General features: G+C 42.8%; 1 protein-coding gene across 7 annotated transcripts in view; it reads left to right on the plus strand.

The window, feature by feature from the left end:
* The first annotated feature begins 3,661 nt into the window (after positions 1-3,661).
* The window catches only part of RELL2 (RELT like 2), a 74,550-nt gene continuing 57,469 nt past the window's right edge, over positions 3,662-20,742 (plus strand). For 4 of the 7 annotated variants that reach the window (XR_004589766.3, XR_009621199.2, XM_060686790.2 and 1 more), the window contains exons 1-4: positions 4,179-4,386; positions 10,022-10,087; positions 10,172-10,244; positions 11,090-11,281. Coding sequence is in view for 5 of the 7 variants with exons in the window: in XM_060686790.2 (XP_060542773.1) it covers positions 4,179-4,386; positions 10,022-10,087; positions 10,172-10,244; positions 11,090-11,281 (539 nt within the window). In the remaining 2 variants the exon portion in view is untranslated. Of the gene's footprint in view, positions 4,387-10,021; positions 10,088-10,171; positions 10,245-11,089; positions 11,282-20,742 lie in introns of all 7 variants that reach the window. The other 3 variants (XM_034408835.3, XM_034408837.3, XM_087891210.1) reach the window with 3 other exon arrangements.

Genomic DNA, 20,742 nt, shown 5'->3' on the forward strand with positions numbered 1-20,742 from the left:
ACTCTTGCTATAGGATTTTCCCCTAATATTCATTTGGAATCTGTCTTCATGAACTTGAAATCCATATTGGTAGATTTATAGGAGCCTTGGTGGAGCAGCAGACTAAAGCGCTGTTAAGTAGCACTTAGCTGCCAGCTGCCTGCAATTACTGCGAGTTCAAATCTCACCAGGCTCAAGGTTGACTCAGCCTTCCATCCTTCCAAGGTAGGTAAAATGAGGACCCGGATTGTGGGGGCAATAAGCTGACTTTGTATAAAAAAGAACACCGCTTAGGGGGGGCCGAAAGCCCTACTAAGCAGGTATATACAAAAGTATGAAGGCTATTGCTTAACGCATTGTAAGCCGCCCTGAGTCTCCGGAGAAGGGCGGCATATAAATCGAACCAATAAATAAATAAATATTCTGTCCTGTTTTCAAGGAATGATGGAGACCTTTTTCCATTTAACATCCTTTCCAGGAGTATTAAGAGTGCTATCTTATTTCCCTTCAGTCTTCCTTTCATAAAGTTAAACTTTCTCAATCACTTTCTTCTTTTTTCATCTGATTATATTCAGAGCCATTCTTCAAACTAGATACAGTTTGTCTGAATTTTCTTAAATTGGGAGCTTGGAATTGGACAGAAAACTCCAAAATCATAGATTTTGGTACTAAGAAATAGTAGTAGTAGAACACCACTACTACTAATAGTAGAACACTAAGGCCACAGTATCACTGAGGCATACAGAAAATAATATAACATGAGGGGTTCTTGATGCTCTCTGAGCTCGGTTGTTTTCTTGCAGACATTTCATTAACCAAACTAGGTAACATCATAAATATTAGTCTGTTGAGGCTAACACTAACACTGATAATATTACCTAGTTCGGGTAAGGAAAAATCTACAAGAAAACAACCAAGCTCAGAGAACACCAAGGATCCTCATTTCAACCCTGAGCTACAAATATTCTCCTGTATTGGTACCAATAATACAATAATTTATTAAATTTCTATCCCATCCAATTCTCAATGATTCCAGGTAGCTCACAACATTCAAACAAATGACTATCAAATAAATAAAGTATGTAAAGATGGCAAGCATGATGAAGTGGGGTGGGAGAGTTTTAGCTCTTCCTTACTAAATACTTGAATGAAAAACCAGGCCTTCATGGCTCTTCCAAACAGGCAAAAAATCCAGGTATCATCATTATTATCATAATCTCTTCGTTTTATTTTTTTTATTGAATTTATTGCAATTTCTTTAATTGTTATGAGCCACCTAGAGTCACTGAGAATTGGGTTGCATACTAGTTTAATTATTACTATTACTATGATCTTCATAATAAGAAAATCTGTTTTTCATTATTACCTGACCTTTGTATAATTTATAAAGTGCATATAAAATGTAAGTTGTGGTGATGTTACAAAACATACCGGTACTTCTCATATTAGTCTTTACAAGTGGGAAAGCCTAGCAAAACATATTATTCTGATGCTTTGTATCTTGTCATTCTTTCTCCTGAACATTCCATTTAAATTCATAAGCATTATATCATAAGTGCTATATCTTCATAACATTCTTCTGCCTATTTTCAGTAATTTCTATATTTGCAGTGCAACATCTCTGTTGGCATGCTGGTACTGCATCCTGGTACTGTCAGAAAATGCAACATTTTTAAAAAGCATTTTATAATCAAGAAGAAAAAAGCTTTCAATCTAATCTCTTTTCTCGAATGTTCCCTTGTAGCTGTTATTCCCATTTCAAAGTAGTCCCTGGGGGAAGTTGTATTTAACAATTTATAGTTTCATTTCCCCCGTTTTCTATCCAACCTTTCTACCACTTCTTTAATCTATGCAGATTAAACTTTTGAGTAGTTCCTAAAAAGACCATTCACTTCCGCTTCTTAATTTATCTAACAGTATTGCTGGAGATTCTTATCATTCTGTTAATGTTCAGGGGAGCCAAATGCTATAATCATTCAGGTTGAGGGAGGAAAATCCACATACTGTATTCTCAGATGAAATTTTACTGTTCTTTTTGCTTACATTTGTGAAACTCCACGATTCTTTTGAAATGCAGTGCAGTGTAGTGGTTAAAGACACAAGGGCTGAAAGTGGGAGACTATTGAGTTCTAGTCCTGGCATAGGCAGAAAGCCATCTGGGTGACCTTGGGCCACTAACTCTTTCTCAGCCCTAGGGAAAAGGCAATGACAAATCTTGGCAAGAAAGCTGCAGGAACTTCTCTATGCAATTGACAGAAGTCAAGTCTGACTTGATGGCACAAAGAAAAAACTCCCTTAATTTTAAATTCACATATGTGAACTTAACAAATCTAGTTTTATGAAAACTTGTAGAATATGTTGTTCTCTTTTAAGTACTGTAACTAGTAATTATATTTAAAGGCGCAGGAGAACTACTAGTTATAACATATCACTAGCATAGACCCCAATATCTGTGCTTTCAATACCAATCGTGAATGCTACGCCCCTTGAATATTTGTAGGGCTGAACATGCACCCACATAGAAGTTCAGCTCCCATGGGGTCTTTATACTGTATATGTAGACTATCCTGTATCTGATGTCCACATCTGACATGAATGGCTTTTTTTAATGTGAACACCATGTGGAAGAGAGTTGCAAGAGACGATATAACAAAGACTCACTAGAAAAATGAGAAATAAGTACACACATAAGCTTGGTGATTGCTTTTATATGGAGATGATAAACTTATTTCTTAGCCCCATAGTTATCCATAGTGGTTCCTCTAGAAACCTTCCAGCTATTGCCCTCTCAGACCAGGGGAGTCCTTGTAGGCTTTTCTTGAGATATTGCTAAAACTTCAAAGATATTTCTTAGATGCTGGAAGACTACTGCTATTCCTGCAAAAAAGCCTTGGTAGCCACTGAGGTGGATAGAAATAGCTTGCTATTTACTCTTCATCTTTGTGCCCAAATGAAATGGTGAGACTAGAAGGTGCTTAGAATAGTATCTGGCAGTGCAAGATGCAGAGTTGCTAGGAGACAGATGAAGGTGGATAGATTTACCCAAAGTAGAATCCTTCAGGTATACCAGAAGCTGCAGCATTCAGGATACTGCACCTTAAGCAGGAATGCACAATTCTGATGACAGAAGGGGGCAGTGCCTCATGGTCAGGGGTATTCTGAGGGGAGAGGAGATTTTTTGTGATGGGACATACCTCAGAAGTATAACCAAGTAGATGCAGAGATCAGTGCTGAGTCTGGAAAGGACCGCTTGGCAGGCAGTTCTGGAAATAGGTAAATGGTGGAGCTGGTAGGGCTGGTGCAGTCTAAAAAGGCAACTTGTTTATATGCTGGCTTTTGCAGCCTTGCTGCAGTTCTATTGCTCACCTTGGATTCCTACATTCGCAGCTGAACTCGGCCTTCTTTTTTTGTGAGTACAGTACCTGGGATAGAGAATCAGAAGGAGCGTCGCGGAGGCGGGGGGGGCATCAGCAGAGCCAGTGGCGGGGCCAGTTTGCGTTTCCAATGTAGAGGCGATGCAGTAAAGACAAGCGCGAAGGCAGTCTCCGCTCTGCCCTTGGGAAGAATCCGCGTCCCGGAAAAGGACAGGGCTGAAGCTAGAGGGAGGTCGCGCCAAGGAATCTGGATGAGAGGCATTAGTAAATATTAACCCCACCCACCCACCATAGCTCTTGCTCCAAGTAGGAAAAGGGGTTGGGGTCCTCCGAGAGGCGATCAAAACGCAGGAAGATTATTGCATATTGCAAAAGCAGCAGCGACCTTGGGAAATGTCATGAAGGAAGCGGCAATGACTGCGAGGCACAGAGGGAAGGGGTGGCGGGAAAGTGCGCGGGCGCGCGAGCCAGCAAGCTATCTGGAATTGACTAGAAAAAGTAAATACGAGAATTGGAGGAAAGAGGATTGCAGTTTTCAAAATCACTTAAATCGGAAACCCAAATACCTCGAGGAGGAGGAGTTTTCTAAGTGTAGCTGACAAGCAGAATGTTTTTGGAAGTTCTTTCCTTTCTCATTTGTATATCTCAGTTTTTGGATGGATAATCCCTCTATTAAGACCAAAATTTTGCTTTTAGGATATGTTTGTGGAGTGATGGATAGTAGTAGTAATAGCAGCAGTCGCCATCACAATAATAGCTGCAGCAGGAACAATAAAAGTGAATCTCAAAGAACTCTGAGTCTTACCATCCCTTTTGTAGCTCCGGATGTCAGAGCACAGCAGCACCACAGATGGGGATGTGGACCCCCAGCATGGCTTATATATGCTGATCCTGCTGATTTTGGTCTTCTTTGTCATGGGTCTTGCCGGCTTTCTCATTTGCCATATCCTAAAGAAAAAGGGATACCGCTGTAGGACATTCAGTGATGAATTTGACTTTGACAACAAGGAATCACTGACACAACTCCAAGATGGTAAGTAACTGGAAGGTGGGATGGGGAGCGAGAAACTAAATTTCTTGGCAGCATCTTTTGCAACTCAGTTGTGATGAGGAGTTCAGTCAAGCCAGAAACTGCTCCTTAATTCTAAAGTCGCAAGCATGGTGCTTTAAAACAGTATATTCTATTGCATGGGTAGTCAACCTTATTATACCTACCGCCCACTTTTGTATCTCTGTTAGTAGTAAAATTTTCTAACCGCCGACCGATTCCACAGTAATGGTGATTTATAAAGTAGGGACAAAACCCCTACTGCCCACTATGAAAGCGGGAACACCCACTAGTGGGCGGTAGGGACCAGGTTGACTACCACAGTTCTATTGGGTAAATCAGATTTAGGATGATATGCAAGAAGGAATCAAGCTTATATAAGTGGTTTAGTGGAGGGCTCAGAGATTTCAGATCAGCCACTATCAAATTTGGCATTTCCCATCCATCTACACTTGTCTAGCATCTCTGTGAGTGGTATTGTTATTTCTAAAATGTAGAAACATAGTTCCTAGTCTAATATGTGTTGGGTTGTAGCTACTACCACTTTTGATAATTTGAGGTAAATTGACACAGAACTAAAGTGAACTTACATCAAAGCAGAATGTACATAGTTGTCTTTTCTATTCTCCTGATTTTGCAACTCATTTAGTTTTATTGTGAAAATATCCTGACAATTGGAGTCTGAGAAATCTCCCCAACCAGATGGGTTTCAGAACCAGACTGTGGGAGGGGTGGGACTGGAGCAGTGAATATAGGCAATCCAGTCCTAGCCCAAAGACCCTCCAGGGTTTAAGAGCTGTTTCCATTAATGGAGATGATTCAAATTGACATGAGCTGCCAAAGGAGTTGTGGTATCGGCATAGATAGTAATAACTGAAGAAGCCAAAACAGAGAGGCCTGTTAGGGTACAATTAATCTTCATTCTTTAAATGAAAAACCTTTTAACAAGATTAACAATTGGCCATGTTTAGACATAAAAATAGTTTCCCTAAAATCCCAAATATTGTTTGTGCTACTTCCATTTTTCATCCTCTTCTTTTGAAGAAAATGACTCCATTTGTCTTGAAATTGTCTGATACTAAAAAGATTTTAAAATGTGATTTTATTAACTTAGGTTTTAGTGTTCAAATTATGCATGCATCAACAATTTAGTGACAGGAAATTGCATTCCAATTTTTCTAAATAACTTATACTTTTATAAACATGCATTTACAATTGTGTATAAAATACTGCTTTGTGCAATGACATGTGGTACATGTTGTAAGAGATATACTTTTCTTGCTTCATGGGCATATTGTTTCTAAGAATAAGTCACCAGAAAAAGAAACTGGCTATAAAACAGGGTTTTTCTTACTATCCTTCATGTATAAGCTAACATTTAGAAACATTCGTTTCTTTATATGATGATATCAAGTACTAAAATAAGGAGATTAAATTACTTTGTACAGTGTTTCCCTGAAAACAAGTCCTATCCAGAAAATAAGCCCTAGCTTGATTTTTACACGTGCCCCCTACCTCCAAAATAAGCCATAGTTAAGACCCCGCCCACCTGGTTGCACGAGGTGGGGCGAGGTGCATGGGTAAAAATTAAGCTAAGGTGGGGATGGTGGGGTGGAGCTGCCTCACATGCCCTGCACCCACTTACCTTAAGACAGTTGCAGCCAGGCCTCTTATACCCCCAACATCTGCCTCACCTTGCTGGCCCACTTCTTCTGTGGTGGCTTGCCACCTCCTTGTGCATGTTGCCCCCGGCTTCTGTTTCACCATCAGAGACCTTCAGGAAAGGCCTCTGCAGCTGAGAAACGAACTCCGGATTGATACATACGTTGCCCCTGGCCTCTGTTTCACTGTCAGAGGCCTTTCCGAAATGGAGGCAGTGGGGGGTGCTGCTGCACACATTAATCCGTAGCTCATTTCTCCGCTGGCAGAGGCCTTTCCTGAAGACTTCTGATGGTGAAGTGGAGGCCTGGGGGCATTGCATGCATCAATCCAGAGCTCGTTTCTCAGCTGCAGAGCCCTTTCCTGAAGGCCTCTGACAGTGAAACGGAGGCCAAGGGGCGCAGCACATGTCAATCCAGAGCTCGTTTCTTGGCTGCAGAGGCTTTTCCTGAAGGCCTGTGATGGCGAAATGGAGGCCGGGGGGGTGCTGCGTTCATCAATCTGGAGCTTGTTTCTCAGCTGCAGATACCTTTCCTGACAGCCTCTGACGGCAAAATGGAGGCCATGAGGTGCCACGCAGGAGCGGCGGCAAGCGGTCACAGAAGAAGTGGGCTGGCAGTGGCCACACATGCTCCTGCTGAGCGGGTCTGTCAGTGTCACCACCACAAGATGAGACAGTGGAAGACATTCCCTGAAAATAAGACCTAATGCCTCTTTTGGAGGGAAAAAAAGACCAGGTCTTATTTTCAAGGAAACACGATGAAATGAAATGTGAAATGAAAGAAATGGAGTAGGAAATCAGCATCACAGAAAGAATGGTAAAAATAACAGGAGACAAGAAGTGGAAATGCTGGCTAAAGGTATATAGGCAACTGTTGCTGTTCTAAAGTCTCCCAGGAGATTCTTAAACAGAAGAAGGCAAAATGTGGGCTGGAATATTTTACCATTAGATAGATAAAAAGTTGGTTGAACAATCATATCCAATAAATGTGTGCCAATGGTACTGTCAAGGCTTCGACTAATAAACCCAAGCAAATCAGAACTCTGAGACTTGGCTTCTTCTCAAAGGTCTTCTTTAATGAGTACATTATATTGACACAGCTTCAATGGAAAACCAAATCTAAATCTTTCCCGCAGTCTCAGTATAAACTAGGAAATAACCCCATCCCCAAGTGTTACAGGTCACATTGGCCAATTGGGTTAATTCGCGGGCTCTTCAGGCACTCCTTCCCTACCGTTATCTGTTGCCAGTAGAGATTACCTTGGTTCTCACGAGAAAGCTCTTTGTTGTGTGTAGTAATGCATTCCAACCTCCTTCCCCCTTCACTCTCTGTGTGGCAACTGAGGAATAGAAAGATGGCTGCGGCCAGGTTCAGTCCGAAGTTGACAGGTACCAGTGATATAGTACAGGTTCCATTTTACATTACTGTTCTGGGTATCTTAGCAGATCACAAGTTGAACATGCAGTTGGAGAAGGAAGGAAGGAAAGAAGGAAGGAAGGAAAGAAGGAAGGAAGGAAGGAAGGAAGGAAGGAAGGAAGGAAGGAAGGAAGGACGGACATCTTAAATTGGATCAAGAAAAGTAAAGTGTCAGGATTAACAAAAGTCATTATTCCTGCCCTTTCTTCATTTGTTAGAACCAGATTTTTAAAAAGTCACTCACAAACTAGAATATGTGCAAAGGATAGGGAACATGAAATAAAAAATTATGAGAAATGTTGGGAAGCACTGGGTATGTTTAAGCTGAAAAAAAAAGATGGTATTGAGACGCCAAAGATATCTTCAAAGTATTTGAAAAGGTGTTATGTACAAGACTAGGCAGAATTCTTTCAAGTTGTTTCAGAAGACGGGAAGAACAATGAATTTAAAGTGGCAAGGAACTGTACATCAAGAAAAAAATCTTAATGGTAAAATCAGTTTTAGAATTGAATGGCTCACCCTAGATGCTGGTTGGATACTCTTTCATTGAATGCATCTAAACACAAACTGGATGGATAGATGTCAAAGCTGCTGGATTTCTATATTGGCCTAGATGAGCTCTAACTTCTTTTCTGAAAGTGGCAAAGTAAATATTTGATGGATATTATAATAAAATATTATGAGGGAATAGAAGGGGAACTCATCAAATTTGTAGATGATAGTGTTAGAATAAATATCCTTCTGGGTTCAGCTCCAAGTGGGGAAAAAGACACTGGAAACATGGAGACTGCTTGGAAAGATAGTTTAATGGTGGATAGGATCACATGGCTTGAGTACCTGAACAGAAAAGGGCAGAGATGCTGAGCGTGCCTTGGTTTTATGCCCTCTCTGGCTTTGAACTTCCTGGGGCCCAGAAAGAGTATCCCGATTGGTTATCAGACTCCCAGGGGGTGGGGGTCTTAGCTAGCCTTGCTGACTGATGTAATCTTCCCAAGTGCCATGTGGTGAGTTTTTGTTGCTAGATGGGTCCCATTGTGTTAGTTTCTGTTGCTAGATGGGTCTTATTGTGTTGCAGATGATGGTCCTTTGACAAAGGATTGGGTTTCTGCCTCTGGCCCATTGACAAAAGGAGAGGGGGAGGCAGGAAGGTGGGAGCTGCTTTGTCTTTAAAACATGTTTCTCCATTTCTCATCCAGGGAAATATATTCTGCCTTTTTAAGATTTCCTAAAATATTTCATTCTTCTAGAAAAGGGGTGGGTGCTAACTTCCTACAATAGTAAATTGGCAGGAATAGCCACCACCCCAGAAGACAAGCTCAGGATCCAAAAATATCTTGACAAACTTGAACAATGGGCTCTATCCAACAAAATGAATTTCAATGTGGAGAAAAGCAAAGTTTTACATTTAGGCAGGAAAAATCAAAGGTATAAGCCAAAAAAGCCAATGCTGCTTTAACAGAGGGATACAATCAAGAGCAAGTGAGGTACTAATACCACTCTATAAAGCCTTAGTAAGACCACACCTAGAATACTGCATCCAGTTTTGGTCACCACACTATAAAAAAGATGTTGAGACTCTAGAAAAAGTGCAGAGAAGAGTAACCAGGATGATTAGGGGACTGGAGACTAAAACATATGAAGAAAGTTTACTGGAACTGGGCATGGCTAGTCTAGTGAAGAGAAGGACCAGAAGACCTCCAAGGCCCCTTCCAGCTCATTCTGTTCTGCTCTGCTCTGCTCTGCTCTGCTCTGCTCTGCTCTGCTCTGCTCTGCTCTATTCTATTCTATTCTATTCTATTCTATTCTATTCTATTCTATTCTATTCTATTCTATTCTATTCTATTCTCTTTTCTATCCTATCCTATCCTATCCTTATTATTTTATAATACCAATGTATGATTAAATATAGAAGAATATGGTTCAGCATTTTATATCATTCAATGGACAGTGTAGAAGAACCAATTTTCAAGAGAACTGAAATGGTATTGTTGTCAACCTATTGCATAGTCATCCTGCTTTCATGTTTTGTATGCTTTTTCAAAATAAACTGCATTCATCAGCATAGAAATTAAAAATTACTATTGAGATCTTTTCCTGCCAGAGGTTTTTCCATCTTTTTGGTTTGGTGTCCTTAATTAAATAGTTCCTTTAGTAAATCAGCCCTTACAATTGACTTTTTTTTGCAACCAAAATTAACATTCATTCATTATTCATTCATTTTTTTGTTTCAAATAACCAACCAATTGTTCTCATGTAATGATCAATTGTTGTACCAGGAAAAAAATTAAACAAATAATAAGCACCTGTAATTTTAGATTACAGGATTAAAGGATTACCTAGAATTTTGAAACTGCACAAGGGAAATAACAAACAGAAGGGTGTTGTTGGAGGAGGGGCCATATTGAAAGAAAAGGACAAAACAAAAATAATTAAGGGTTTGTAACTGGGCAGTATTTGGGGGTTTTCAGGATTCTTAGAAGGTCGCACTAATTACTGGAGTTACAATTACTCTTTTTTTACTTCTATATTTCGTTTTCTTTTAGATGATGATGAGGATCTGAATGAGGATACTGTAGAAAAAATAGTGAAATGTATCATTCAAAATGAAGGTGGGCATAACTTTGGCTTAGTTAAGTAAAGCCGTAGCACCTGGGGCCTTGTTCTGATACATTTTTATTTTCTTCCCTTTTTAGCAAATGTTGAAGTTCTGAAAGAAATGCTTGGAGAAAGTGATGCTGATCTCCCACTGCCAGTGCCTGTACCCAGGTGAGGAGAGCATATAGGTTCAATTTGGTATAAATCACATCTTGAGAATCTCTCATGTTTTCCTTCTTCCTTCCCTCAGTCATGTGACTAAATCACATGATATAGTAGTGAGTGTATATAGGTATGTATGTGAATGACATACATTCTGCCTTATTATTCATTTTCAACATAACATAAGTGTAATGGAGATTACTGGCCATAGGAGGGTAAGTTTAAAAGCTCTCCTCAGTCATCTGTCTTGTAATCCCCCCACAATGCCACTAAGTGCTAATTGAGGATTTTCTTCCTGATTCTTTCAAATCCCAGAGGCAGGGAAAGAATGTGGTTGGAGAGGAAATATTTAGAGGTCTGCCCCCAGCATATCCTATGGGGTCTACTAGGATAGAGAAGAGTGGTAAGAAGAGCTGCATATTGAATGCATATGTGTAGTTTTCACTCTGTTTGAATGACCAGATTAGATGTCTGTCATTCAGAGGAGCTAAACATATTGCAGCCCATCTTTTTGTAGTAGGATAAAAAACCAGAACAGAAGGTCAGGCTCAGATGGCCCTAGTTAATTGTGTTGATGCAGGATGTTACATTGTTGTATAGCAATTGTGTAATGTTCTTATACAGTTCCTATTTATTTCATTTGGGCCTCAGTAGATGTATTTTGAAGAGAATGGAGTTTCATGGATTATATTTTACTATCCAGGAGTTTGAAAATAGTCTGAGTGGAAGTCTGATTTTGCCTTCCAGTGCAGGTTTCTCTGTGTTGGCTCTATGTTATATGTACTAATGGGGTTTGCTTTAGAATTTCATTTATGTAACTGCTAATCTTTAAATCTAATGGCTCTTTTCTCCAGTGCTCTATGCCCACATCGCAGCAGCCAAGATGGTGGCATTCCTCATCACCACACAGTGCACTTAGGTTCAACACAAGCACCTTGCATTCATTGCAGCAAGAAAAAGAGACCTCCCATACATCGTCAGGGCCGGTTAAAAGAGAGCAAAAGCAAGATGCACCCTGGGGAAACAACAGTCTTTTCAGTTGGCAGGTAGGTGTTAGTTTGCATTCTATAGAAGAGTTTTGGATTAACTCACAATAAGTATCTAATGAAATACAAGAAGAGTAATAGTGTCAGATTCTAAGGCATAAGAAAGCCAGTTTGATGTAGTAATTAAGACTAGAAATTGGGAGACTGTGAGTTCTAGTCCCAACTTAGTCACAAAGTCACTCTTTTTCAGTCCTAGAAAGGAGTCAGTGGCAAACCAATTTTGAAATCTTGTCCAAAAATTAAAGGAACTCAATGAGTGGAAGCTCATTAAAGAGACATCCAACCTGGAGTTAAGGAGAAATTTCCTGACAGCTTGTTTCCAAGGGTTGTGGGTGCTTCCATCACTTGGAGGTTTTCAAGAAAAAATGGACAGCCATTTCTCTGGGATGGTATAAGGTCTCCTGCCTTGGGCTGGAGTTTGGACTCGAAGATTTCTCCCGGAAAAATCCTGGAGCATTGGGGAAGTACCTGAGGATTGGAAAAGGGCTGATGTGGTTCCCATCTTCAAGAAAGGAATAAAAAAAGACCCAGGAAACTACAAACCAACCAGTCTAACATCAATACATGGGAAGATCCTGGAAAAGATAATAAAAAACCAGATCTGCAAACAAGAAGCAAATAAAGTTATAACTAGTAGCCAGCACAGGTTTGTTAAAAACAGATCATGCCAAACCAATCTTATTTCATTCTTTGATAAAGTCACTAAATTAGTAGACCAGCGAAATGCTGTGGACATAGTATATTTAGATTTCAGGAAGGCATTTGACAAAGTAGACCACAATCTACTTCTTGGTAAGCTAGAAAAATGTGGAATAGATGGATCACCACCAGATGGATTTGTAACTGGCTGCAAACTATACTCAATGAGTAGTCCTTAATGGTACTACATCCACATGAAGAGAAGTAAGCAGTGGGGTACCACAAGATTCCGTCTTAGGCCCAGTAGTCTTTAATATTTCACTAATGACTTAGATGAGGGAATAGAAGGGGAAATCATCAAAGTTGCAGATGGTACTAAACTGGCAGGAATAGCCAACACCCCAGAAGACAAGTTCAGAATCCAAAAAGATCTTAACAAACTTGATCAATGGGCCCTATCCAACAAAATGAATTTTAATGTGGAGAAAAGCAAAGTATTACATTTAGGCAGGAAAAATCAATGGTATAAGTACAGATTAGGCGAGGCCTGGCTCAAAAACAGTAACTGTGAAAGGACCTTGGAGTCCTAGTGAATGATCTCTTGAATATGAGCCAGCAGTGTGCAGCAGCAGCCAAAAAAGCTAATACAATCCTGGGTTGTATAAACAGAGGCATAGAATCAAGATCATGTGAAATATTAGTGCCGCTTTATAAAACCCTAGTAAGACCACACCTGGAATTCTGCAACCAATTTTGGTCATCATACTACAGAAAAGATGTTGAGACTTTGGAAAAAGTTTAGAGAAGAGCAACTAAGATGATTGAAGGCCTTGAGACTAAACCATATGAAGAATGGATGCAGGATTTGGGTTTGGCTAGTCTAAAGAAAAGAGGAAAGAGGGGTATCATGATAGGAGTATTCCAGTATTTGAGGGGCTGCCACAAAGAGGGGATCAAATTATTCTCCAAAACACCAGAGGGCAGGACAAGAAACAATCGTTGGAAACTAATCAAAAAGAGAAGCAACCTGGAATTAAGGAGAAATCAACAACTACTGACTGTGCAATTGAGATCCTCTCAGGAGCTAAGCTACCAAAGCCGAAACTCTACTTCATGACACCCTGGGAGCTAGATGAACTGCACAATTTCATAGACAAAAACTTAGAGCGTGGCTTCATCCAGTCTGCTAGATCCAAAGTAGCTGCCCTGGTACTGTTCCAGGAAAAGAAAGATGGCTCACTTCATTTATGCATTGATTATAGAGGTCTAAATGCAGTGTGCATGGAAAATGTATACCTCCTACTCCTCGTGAAGGACATGCTGGACTACCTTTCAAAGGGCAAGATTTTTTCTAAGCTGGACTTGTGGGAAGCCTATTACCAAGTCAGGATTTGGGACGGGGATGAGTGGAAGATGGCTTTTAACTGCCCATTGGGGTGTTTTCAGTGCTCCTGTTTGGACTCCAAGGGGCCCCTGCAGTGTTCATGCAGCTAATAAATAAGGTGCTGCATGAAGACCTATATAACAGTGTTTTGGTGTACCTTGATGACATCTTGATATATACCGAAACAAAAGCTGAGCACATAAAGCTGGTACGGGCAGTCCTGAAAAACCTCTGAGCTGCCAAACTATACGCTAAGCTCTCAAAATGCAAATTCCACAAAGACAAAAAAGACTATCTGGATCTCGCACCAGGGGGTAGAATTGGATCCGGAAAAAGTGTGAGCAGTGTTAGAATGGGAAGCCCTGTGCACCCAAAAACAGCTACAAAGCTTCCTAAGGTTCACAAATTTCTATAGGCAATTCATCCCATCATTCACTCAAATCGCCCTCCCTATTACTAACTTGCTGAGAACCATGGGAGTAGATAAGCCTAAACCCAGCCAACCACTAAAGTGGAACATGAAATGCCAAGTAGCATTCGAGAAACTAAAAAAGCTCTTCTCAGCTGAGCCAGTGTTGAAACACCCAGACCCTCCAAAACCCCTTTGTGATTCAGTCTGACGCCAGTGATGTGGCAATGGGGACTGTGTTGCTTCAGGAAAATAAGGGGGGTCAGCTACAACCCTGTGCATACACATTGAAAAAACTAACCGAAACTGAGCAGCATTGGGCAATATGGGAGAAAGAAGCATTTGCAGTCAGATGGGCTCTCCTCACTTGGCGACACTTCCTGGAAGGGAATAAAATCTCTTTCCAGGTATGGACCGACTACAAGAATCTGAAAGTCCTAAAGGCCCCAAGGAAAATGTCCCCCAAGTAGCATGTTGGGCCCAGTACTTCCAGGGATTTAACTTCACCCTCCACTATTTGCCGGGGGGGAGAGGGGGAACTTCTTGGCAGACACTTTGTCCAGACTGCCCCAATATAACAGTGCAAAGACAGAAGTAGTTAAACCCATGCTTCCCGTATCGCAATTAGCAGCACGGGTCATCACAAGATAGCAAGCAAAAGGGGAACTCCACTGCAGACAACACCATCACTGTAGCCTTTAAACAGGCCCTAGAGAAGGATAGTGGTTCCTTAACCACAAAAACACTTGCTTCATGCAAGACAGACTACCCTGGGTGGGAGGCAAACTCTTATGTCCCAGCTAGTGAAAGACTAAAAACCATGCAACCTGCCATGATTCCAAATTGGCAGAGCACTTTGGGTTTGTAAAAACTCTGCACCTCCTGAAACGACAATTTTGGTGGCCATCCCTTAAAAAGGACATTGAAAGTTATGTTGCCAGCTGCCCCACCTGCGCAGTGGCAAAGTGCAGGCAGGGAAAAATTCCTGATCTCTTGCAGCCGGTAGCTGCAACTTCAGCACCCTGGAGAGAGATTTCTATGGATTTTATCATAGAACTTCCAGAGAGCTCCAGAAACAGAGTAACTTGGGTGGTGATGGACCTTTTTTCAAAACAGGTGCACTTTGTCCCATGCCAGAAAATCCCAATGGCCAAAACTCTAGCAAAGCTATTCTTACTTCATATATACTGCTTACATGGCACTACACGCCAAATTATATCAAATTGGGGGATCCAGTTCACCTCCAAATTCTGGAAAGTTTTTGGGACCTTTTGGGAAGCAACCAGGGCCTCTGTTGTAGTCACAATCCTCAAACAAATTGGGCGATGGAACTGTTCTGACCTAGGCTTCCTGATATAGTAAAAAGCACACAATTAGTCCCCACCCCCCCTTTTTTTAACGGCTGTGAATTCCTTTCATTCACAGCACGTGCTGAATCACCGAGTTTATAAATAGTTCAACAGAAGTCTGCCACAGTCCTTCGGATAAAGCTGGTAAACACCCACCTTTATCTTCTTTGACACCCTGCCAAAGATCTAATTGGCAATTATCTTGGCAAGGCCACACAGAAACACAGAGTCAAAAACAGAGCTTCAAAGTACAAACTGACACCATCCACAATGTTGCTTCCTGCAAAGGCCCACATGCCTTTGCTCTTCCTTTATGTCTTATGGGAGGGGCCAATCATCTCCAAGCCTTACTCCTGAGTCTGAGTTTGTTTTAACTGTTCTTGCCTTCTGGCAGCTCTGTGAATGCGCACATAGGAACAGGCTCCCCCTGTTCCTCTGCCTCTCTGATGACTGACTCTGGAGGCTCCAGAGTCTGCACATAACTCCCAGATGGCCCTGGCCCCATCTGCCTCCAATGCAGAGCCCTCATCCAAGCCTTCCCCAGACTCCAGGACTGGCCCATGTTCCTCCCCAGCCTCCTCACTATCTGACTCTGCTGCCAGCTTCGCAGGCTGCTGGTGGATCACAACAGGAACAAATTAACTCAGTTCTGGAACAATACCTCCAATGCTTTATTAACTACCAACAGGATGACTGGACTTAACCTGTTGCCATTTGTGGAGGTAGTGTACAACAATTCAGTGCACACCAGCAAGGGTTTTACCCCATTCCAAGTAGCCACAGATCAAGAATTTAACCTGATGCCTGAACTACCCACTATTGAACTAACAATCCCCTCCCTAAAGGAGTGGATCAATCAGCTAAAGACCACCTGGCCTATGATCCACAAAGCCCTAGACCAGGGGTCGGCAACCTTAAACACTCAAAGAGCCACTTTGGCCTGTTTCCTACAGAAAACAAAACACTGGGAGCCACAAAACCTGAGTGGGCATGGCCAACTTGATGTCACGCACACCAGACCCCCCCAGCCACGCCTACCCAGGTTTTGTGGCTCCGTGTTTTCTATGGGTAATAGGTAACTCCTTCTGTCTCTCTCCCTCTCTCCCATCTCTTTCTCCCTCTCTGTCTATCTCCCTCTCTCCCTCTTATCTTTATCTTTTTCTCATTTGTCTTTCTTTTTCTATCTCCCTATCACCCTCTCTATCTCACTCTCTTTCCTCTCTCATTTGTCTCTGTCTCTCTTTCTCTCCCCCCCTCTCTCTGTGTTGCTCTCTTTTGCTCCCTGCCTCTGTCTCTTCTCACACTCAGAAAGCCCTGCAGCCCTGAGTGCTCTCTTTGGGGCTTTTTGCCAGCTGTTTTTTTTCCCTTCCTTTTGGAAAGCTGGGCTGGCGGAGCAATGAGCGCAACCTGCGGAGGAGGCTTCCTTCCTCCTCCCCCCCTGCACGCCCAGACCGGATGTGGCGGGGCCGGGAAGGTACACACGAGAGGAGGGGGAGGGGCGGGAAGCCTCCACCGCAGGTTGCTCTCATTGCTCTGCCAGCCCGGCTTTCCAAAAGGAAGGGGAAAAAAAAACAGCCAGAGAAAAGCCCCAAAGAGAGTACGCAGGGCTGCAGGGCTTTCCGAGTATGAGAAGAGACAGAGGTAGGGAGTGAGAGAGAGTAACAGAGAGAGGGGTGGAGAGAGAGTGGGTTTCCCCTTCCCCCTAGGAAACGTAAGCAAACGGAAATATAGCTCTTTCTGAAAGAGCTGAGATCAGGGAAGGCACAGGAAACAGAAAGCGCCATGGGCAGGGGAATGCTTCCCCACGCCGCCCCCTTTTTTCTCTTGGCCCCACCGACAAGGGAGGTGGAAGGCCAGGCTTGGGGGGAATAGCCCCCACCCTGCAAGATCTGCCCCCGCTGTTCTCTCCCAGCAGCCCTTGATGATGGCAACAGCAAATGTACCAGGGGGAATGCTGTTGTCGCACAAAGGCAAGTGCAGGGGTGCTTTGCTCCTGCACTAAGGGTCCGACCATGCCACTGCCATGACAGGGAGCCATGGCAGAGGGCCCAAAGAGCCACATGCAGCCCCAGAGCTGCAGGTTGCAGATCCCTGCCCTAGACAAAACGAAAGCAGCCTATAAGGCTTAGGCAGACAAACAGAGAGTGTAGCATTTAAAGTTGGGGATCTGCACCCAATCTTCCATTGCAGCCTCTTAAAATCCAAAGTGACCTCAGTCTTATGACCCACGCCCCACCCTTACCACAACCCATTATGGTAGAGGGCAAACAACACTTTGAGATTAAACAGATTCTTGATTCAAGATGGCACCATGGATCCACCCAGTATTTAGTGGCCAGGAAAGACCTCCCTACATCTCAAAATGAGTGGGTTCACAAAAAACACAGAGCCGCTAGATTAATCGAGTGCTTCCACCAACTCTACCCTGACAAACATAACTGTTTTATTATTGTCTTCCACTTCGTTATTTTTTTTGTCTAGAGGTGGATGTCTCCTTTTCTTAGAGGGGCAGCATGTCAACTCCCGTTGATCTCTGTCGGGATCTTGCCATTCTGGAGGGAGGGAGAGGATTCGGGCTACGCTTGCATATTTTTTTCCTTTGTTCTTGTTCTGTGCTTTGATGTACCTTTGGGATGTTGGTAGGTGGGAAGGAATGTGCCTTGGGCCATCTGTTTTGTCTCACCACTGGAGGAGCAAGATCATGGTGCCTGGGAACCATCTGTTATCACCTTCTCAGCCTGAAGTTCTCACAACATCTTTGCACTTTGGGATTGGCTCAAAGATGAACTGGACATTGGGAGGGGCCCTGGAATGAGCAGATTAACCTAACACTCCAGCACACAAAATTCAGATTCTGCCTACACTCTTTCTACTATCGCTATCTTCCAGTAAAAGTTCCTTTTGAAATGCCGTTCATTTCAAGAGTATTGCTTTCTTGAGAAGGCTGGCAAGGCAGGACCTTACAGTTCTATTTCATTATTTCACTTCCACCCATTCCTCTAATATATCAATATCATACTGAATTTTATTTCTGTGTTCTGGGATATTATCTATCTCATCCAATATTGGGTAATCTACAAATTTGGCAGCATAATTGCCCCTATTCTTCAAATTCATTCATAAGAATACTGAAAAAAGAGGACCCAAAACATTTCTTTGAAGAACCCCACACAGAATCTCTCTCCAGTGTGATAAGAAACCACTGGCAAACACTGTTTATGCATTTTGAGACAGTTATGTATATATTTTAATTATCCTGCCATCCAGCCTAAATGGTATATCATTAAGTTCTTGTCAGATGATTTGCTGATGTCTAAACTTTTTTTACTTTTATTTAATTTGTATACCTCCCTTCTCCCGAAGGACTCAGGGCGGTGAACAGCCAACAATAAAATACATACATACAAAATTTAAAAAACAGAACTAAAATTGAATTAAATAATTTGGCCCAAACAGATTAAAACCCCAATCAATTTAAAACAGATTTAAACTTTGAAAATTAAAAGATATTAAAAATATTAAAATATTAAAATTGTTTAAAAATTGTTTAAAAAGAGGGAGAAAGTTAGGCCAGGCCCGCCTGGTGAAATAAAAAGGTCTTTAGAGCGCGGCAGAAGGTGCGCAGATCCGGGATCCTCCATATCTCCGGGGGGAGCTCGTTCCAGATAGTAGTGCCCCCACAGAGAAGGCTCTCCCCCTGGGGGCCGCCAGTTGACATTGTTTGACCGACGGCACCCGGAGTAGCCCTTCTCTATGAGAGCGTACCGGCCGATGGGAGGCTATTGGTGGTAGTAGACGGTCCCACAAGTACCCAGGTCCTGAGCCATGGAGCACTTTAAAGGTGGTAACCAAAACCTTGAAGCGCACCCGGAAGACCACCGGGAGCCAGTGCAGCTCGCGCAGGAGGGGTGTTACATGGGAGCGCCATGTCACTCCCATTACCACCTGCGTGGCCGCACTCTGCACCAGTTGGAGCCTCCGGATGCTCCTCAAGGGGAGCCCCATGTAGAGAGCGTTACAATAGTCCAGGCGGGAGGTGACAAGGGCATGAGTGACCGTGCGTAAGGAGTCCTGATCCAGAAAGGGACGCAACTGGCGAATCAGGCAAACCTGATGAAAAATCCTTCCGGTCATGGCCGTCAAGTGCTCTTCTAAAGACAGCCGTGAATCCAGGAGGACGCCCAAGTTGCGCGCCCTCTCCGTGGGGGCCAATGATTTGCCCCCAATAGTCAGTGATGGCACCAACTGACTATATTGGGACGTCGGAAACCACAGCCACTCGGTCTTGGATGGGTTGAGCCTGAGCCTATTCCTCCCCATCCAGATCCGCACGGCTTCCAGGCACCAGGACATCACTTCAAGGGCATCGTTGGGGTGGTCTGGGGTGGAGATGTACAGCTGGGTGTCATCAGCGTACTGGTGGTACTTCACCCCGAAACCACAGATGACCTCGCCCAGCGGCTTCACATAAATGTTGAACAGGAGGGGCGAGAGGACCGACCCTTGCGGCACCCCACATATGAAGGGCCTCGGAGTTGACCTCTGCCCCCCTGTCAACACAGACTGTGACTGGTCAGAGAGAAAGGAGGAGAACCACTGCAACACAGTGCCTCCCACCCCTAACTCTTCCAACCGGTGCAGCATGATACCATGGTCGATGGTATCAAAAGCCGCTGAGAGACCTAATAGGACCAGGACAGAGGAGTATCCCCTGTCCCAAGCCCTCCAGAGATCATCTACCAACGCGACCAATGCCGTTTCCGTGCTGTACCTGGGCCTGAAGCCCGACTGGAATGGATCCAGATACGTCGTTTCATCCAGGTGCTGGGGGAGCTGTTGTGCAACCACACTCACAACAACCTTCGCCACAAAGCGAAGGTTGGAGACCGGACGATAGTTTACCAACATTTCTGGGTCCAGGGAAGGCTTCTTGAGGAGAGGCCTCACCACCGCCTCTTTCAAGGCGGCGGGAAAGTCACCCTCACCCAACGAAGCATTTATAATCCCCTGGAGCCAGCTTTGCGTCACCTCCCAGGAAGCCAACACTAACCAGGAGGGGCACGGGTCCAATAAACAAGTGGTCGCGTTCAGTCTGCCCAGAATCCTGTCCACGGATGTCTACAACACTCCCAATATGTCTACAACACTCCCAAAACCTATTCATTTTCGTTATCCAATCAAAAACTGAGGCAAGATTAGTCTAGCAAGATTTAATATTGGCAGATCTATGATATATAGTAATAAATCTCTCCCCCCCCTCTCTATACATACATACATACATACATACATATATATATATATATATATATATATATATATATATATTTCCATTAAGCTACAGTGTAATAGATTCTGCTCCTTTAACCTGCGCTGGTAAAGTACATACTTTTTTTTGTCAGAGAAAACTGAACCAAAATAGGAATTGAACAGCATACTATTTAAGTATGCATTAACTTAGCAGCTGAAAATTAAGAATTCCAGCATTACATAATCATTTTCCCACAGTTGCTGTATTAGTCACTCCTCAACTAAATTTTCCAACTGATGGAACTGAATGCCTTTTGGATAGAACTATTAATAAAAGGTCAATGTTTGAAATAAAAGATAATACATGAATTGAGCAGATATTTGAGAAGGTGCTATTGAAAAACAGCGTAGACAGACAAATGGGAATGAAGAA

The sequence above is a fragment of the Pantherophis guttatus genome, chromosome 3 (genome assembly GCF_059756535.1).
Source record: "Pantherophis guttatus breed Tessera chromosome 3, ASM5975653v1, whole genome shotgun sequence".
NCBI classification, from domain to species: Eukaryota; Metazoa; Chordata; class Lepidosauria; order Squamata; family Colubridae; genus Pantherophis; species Pantherophis guttatus.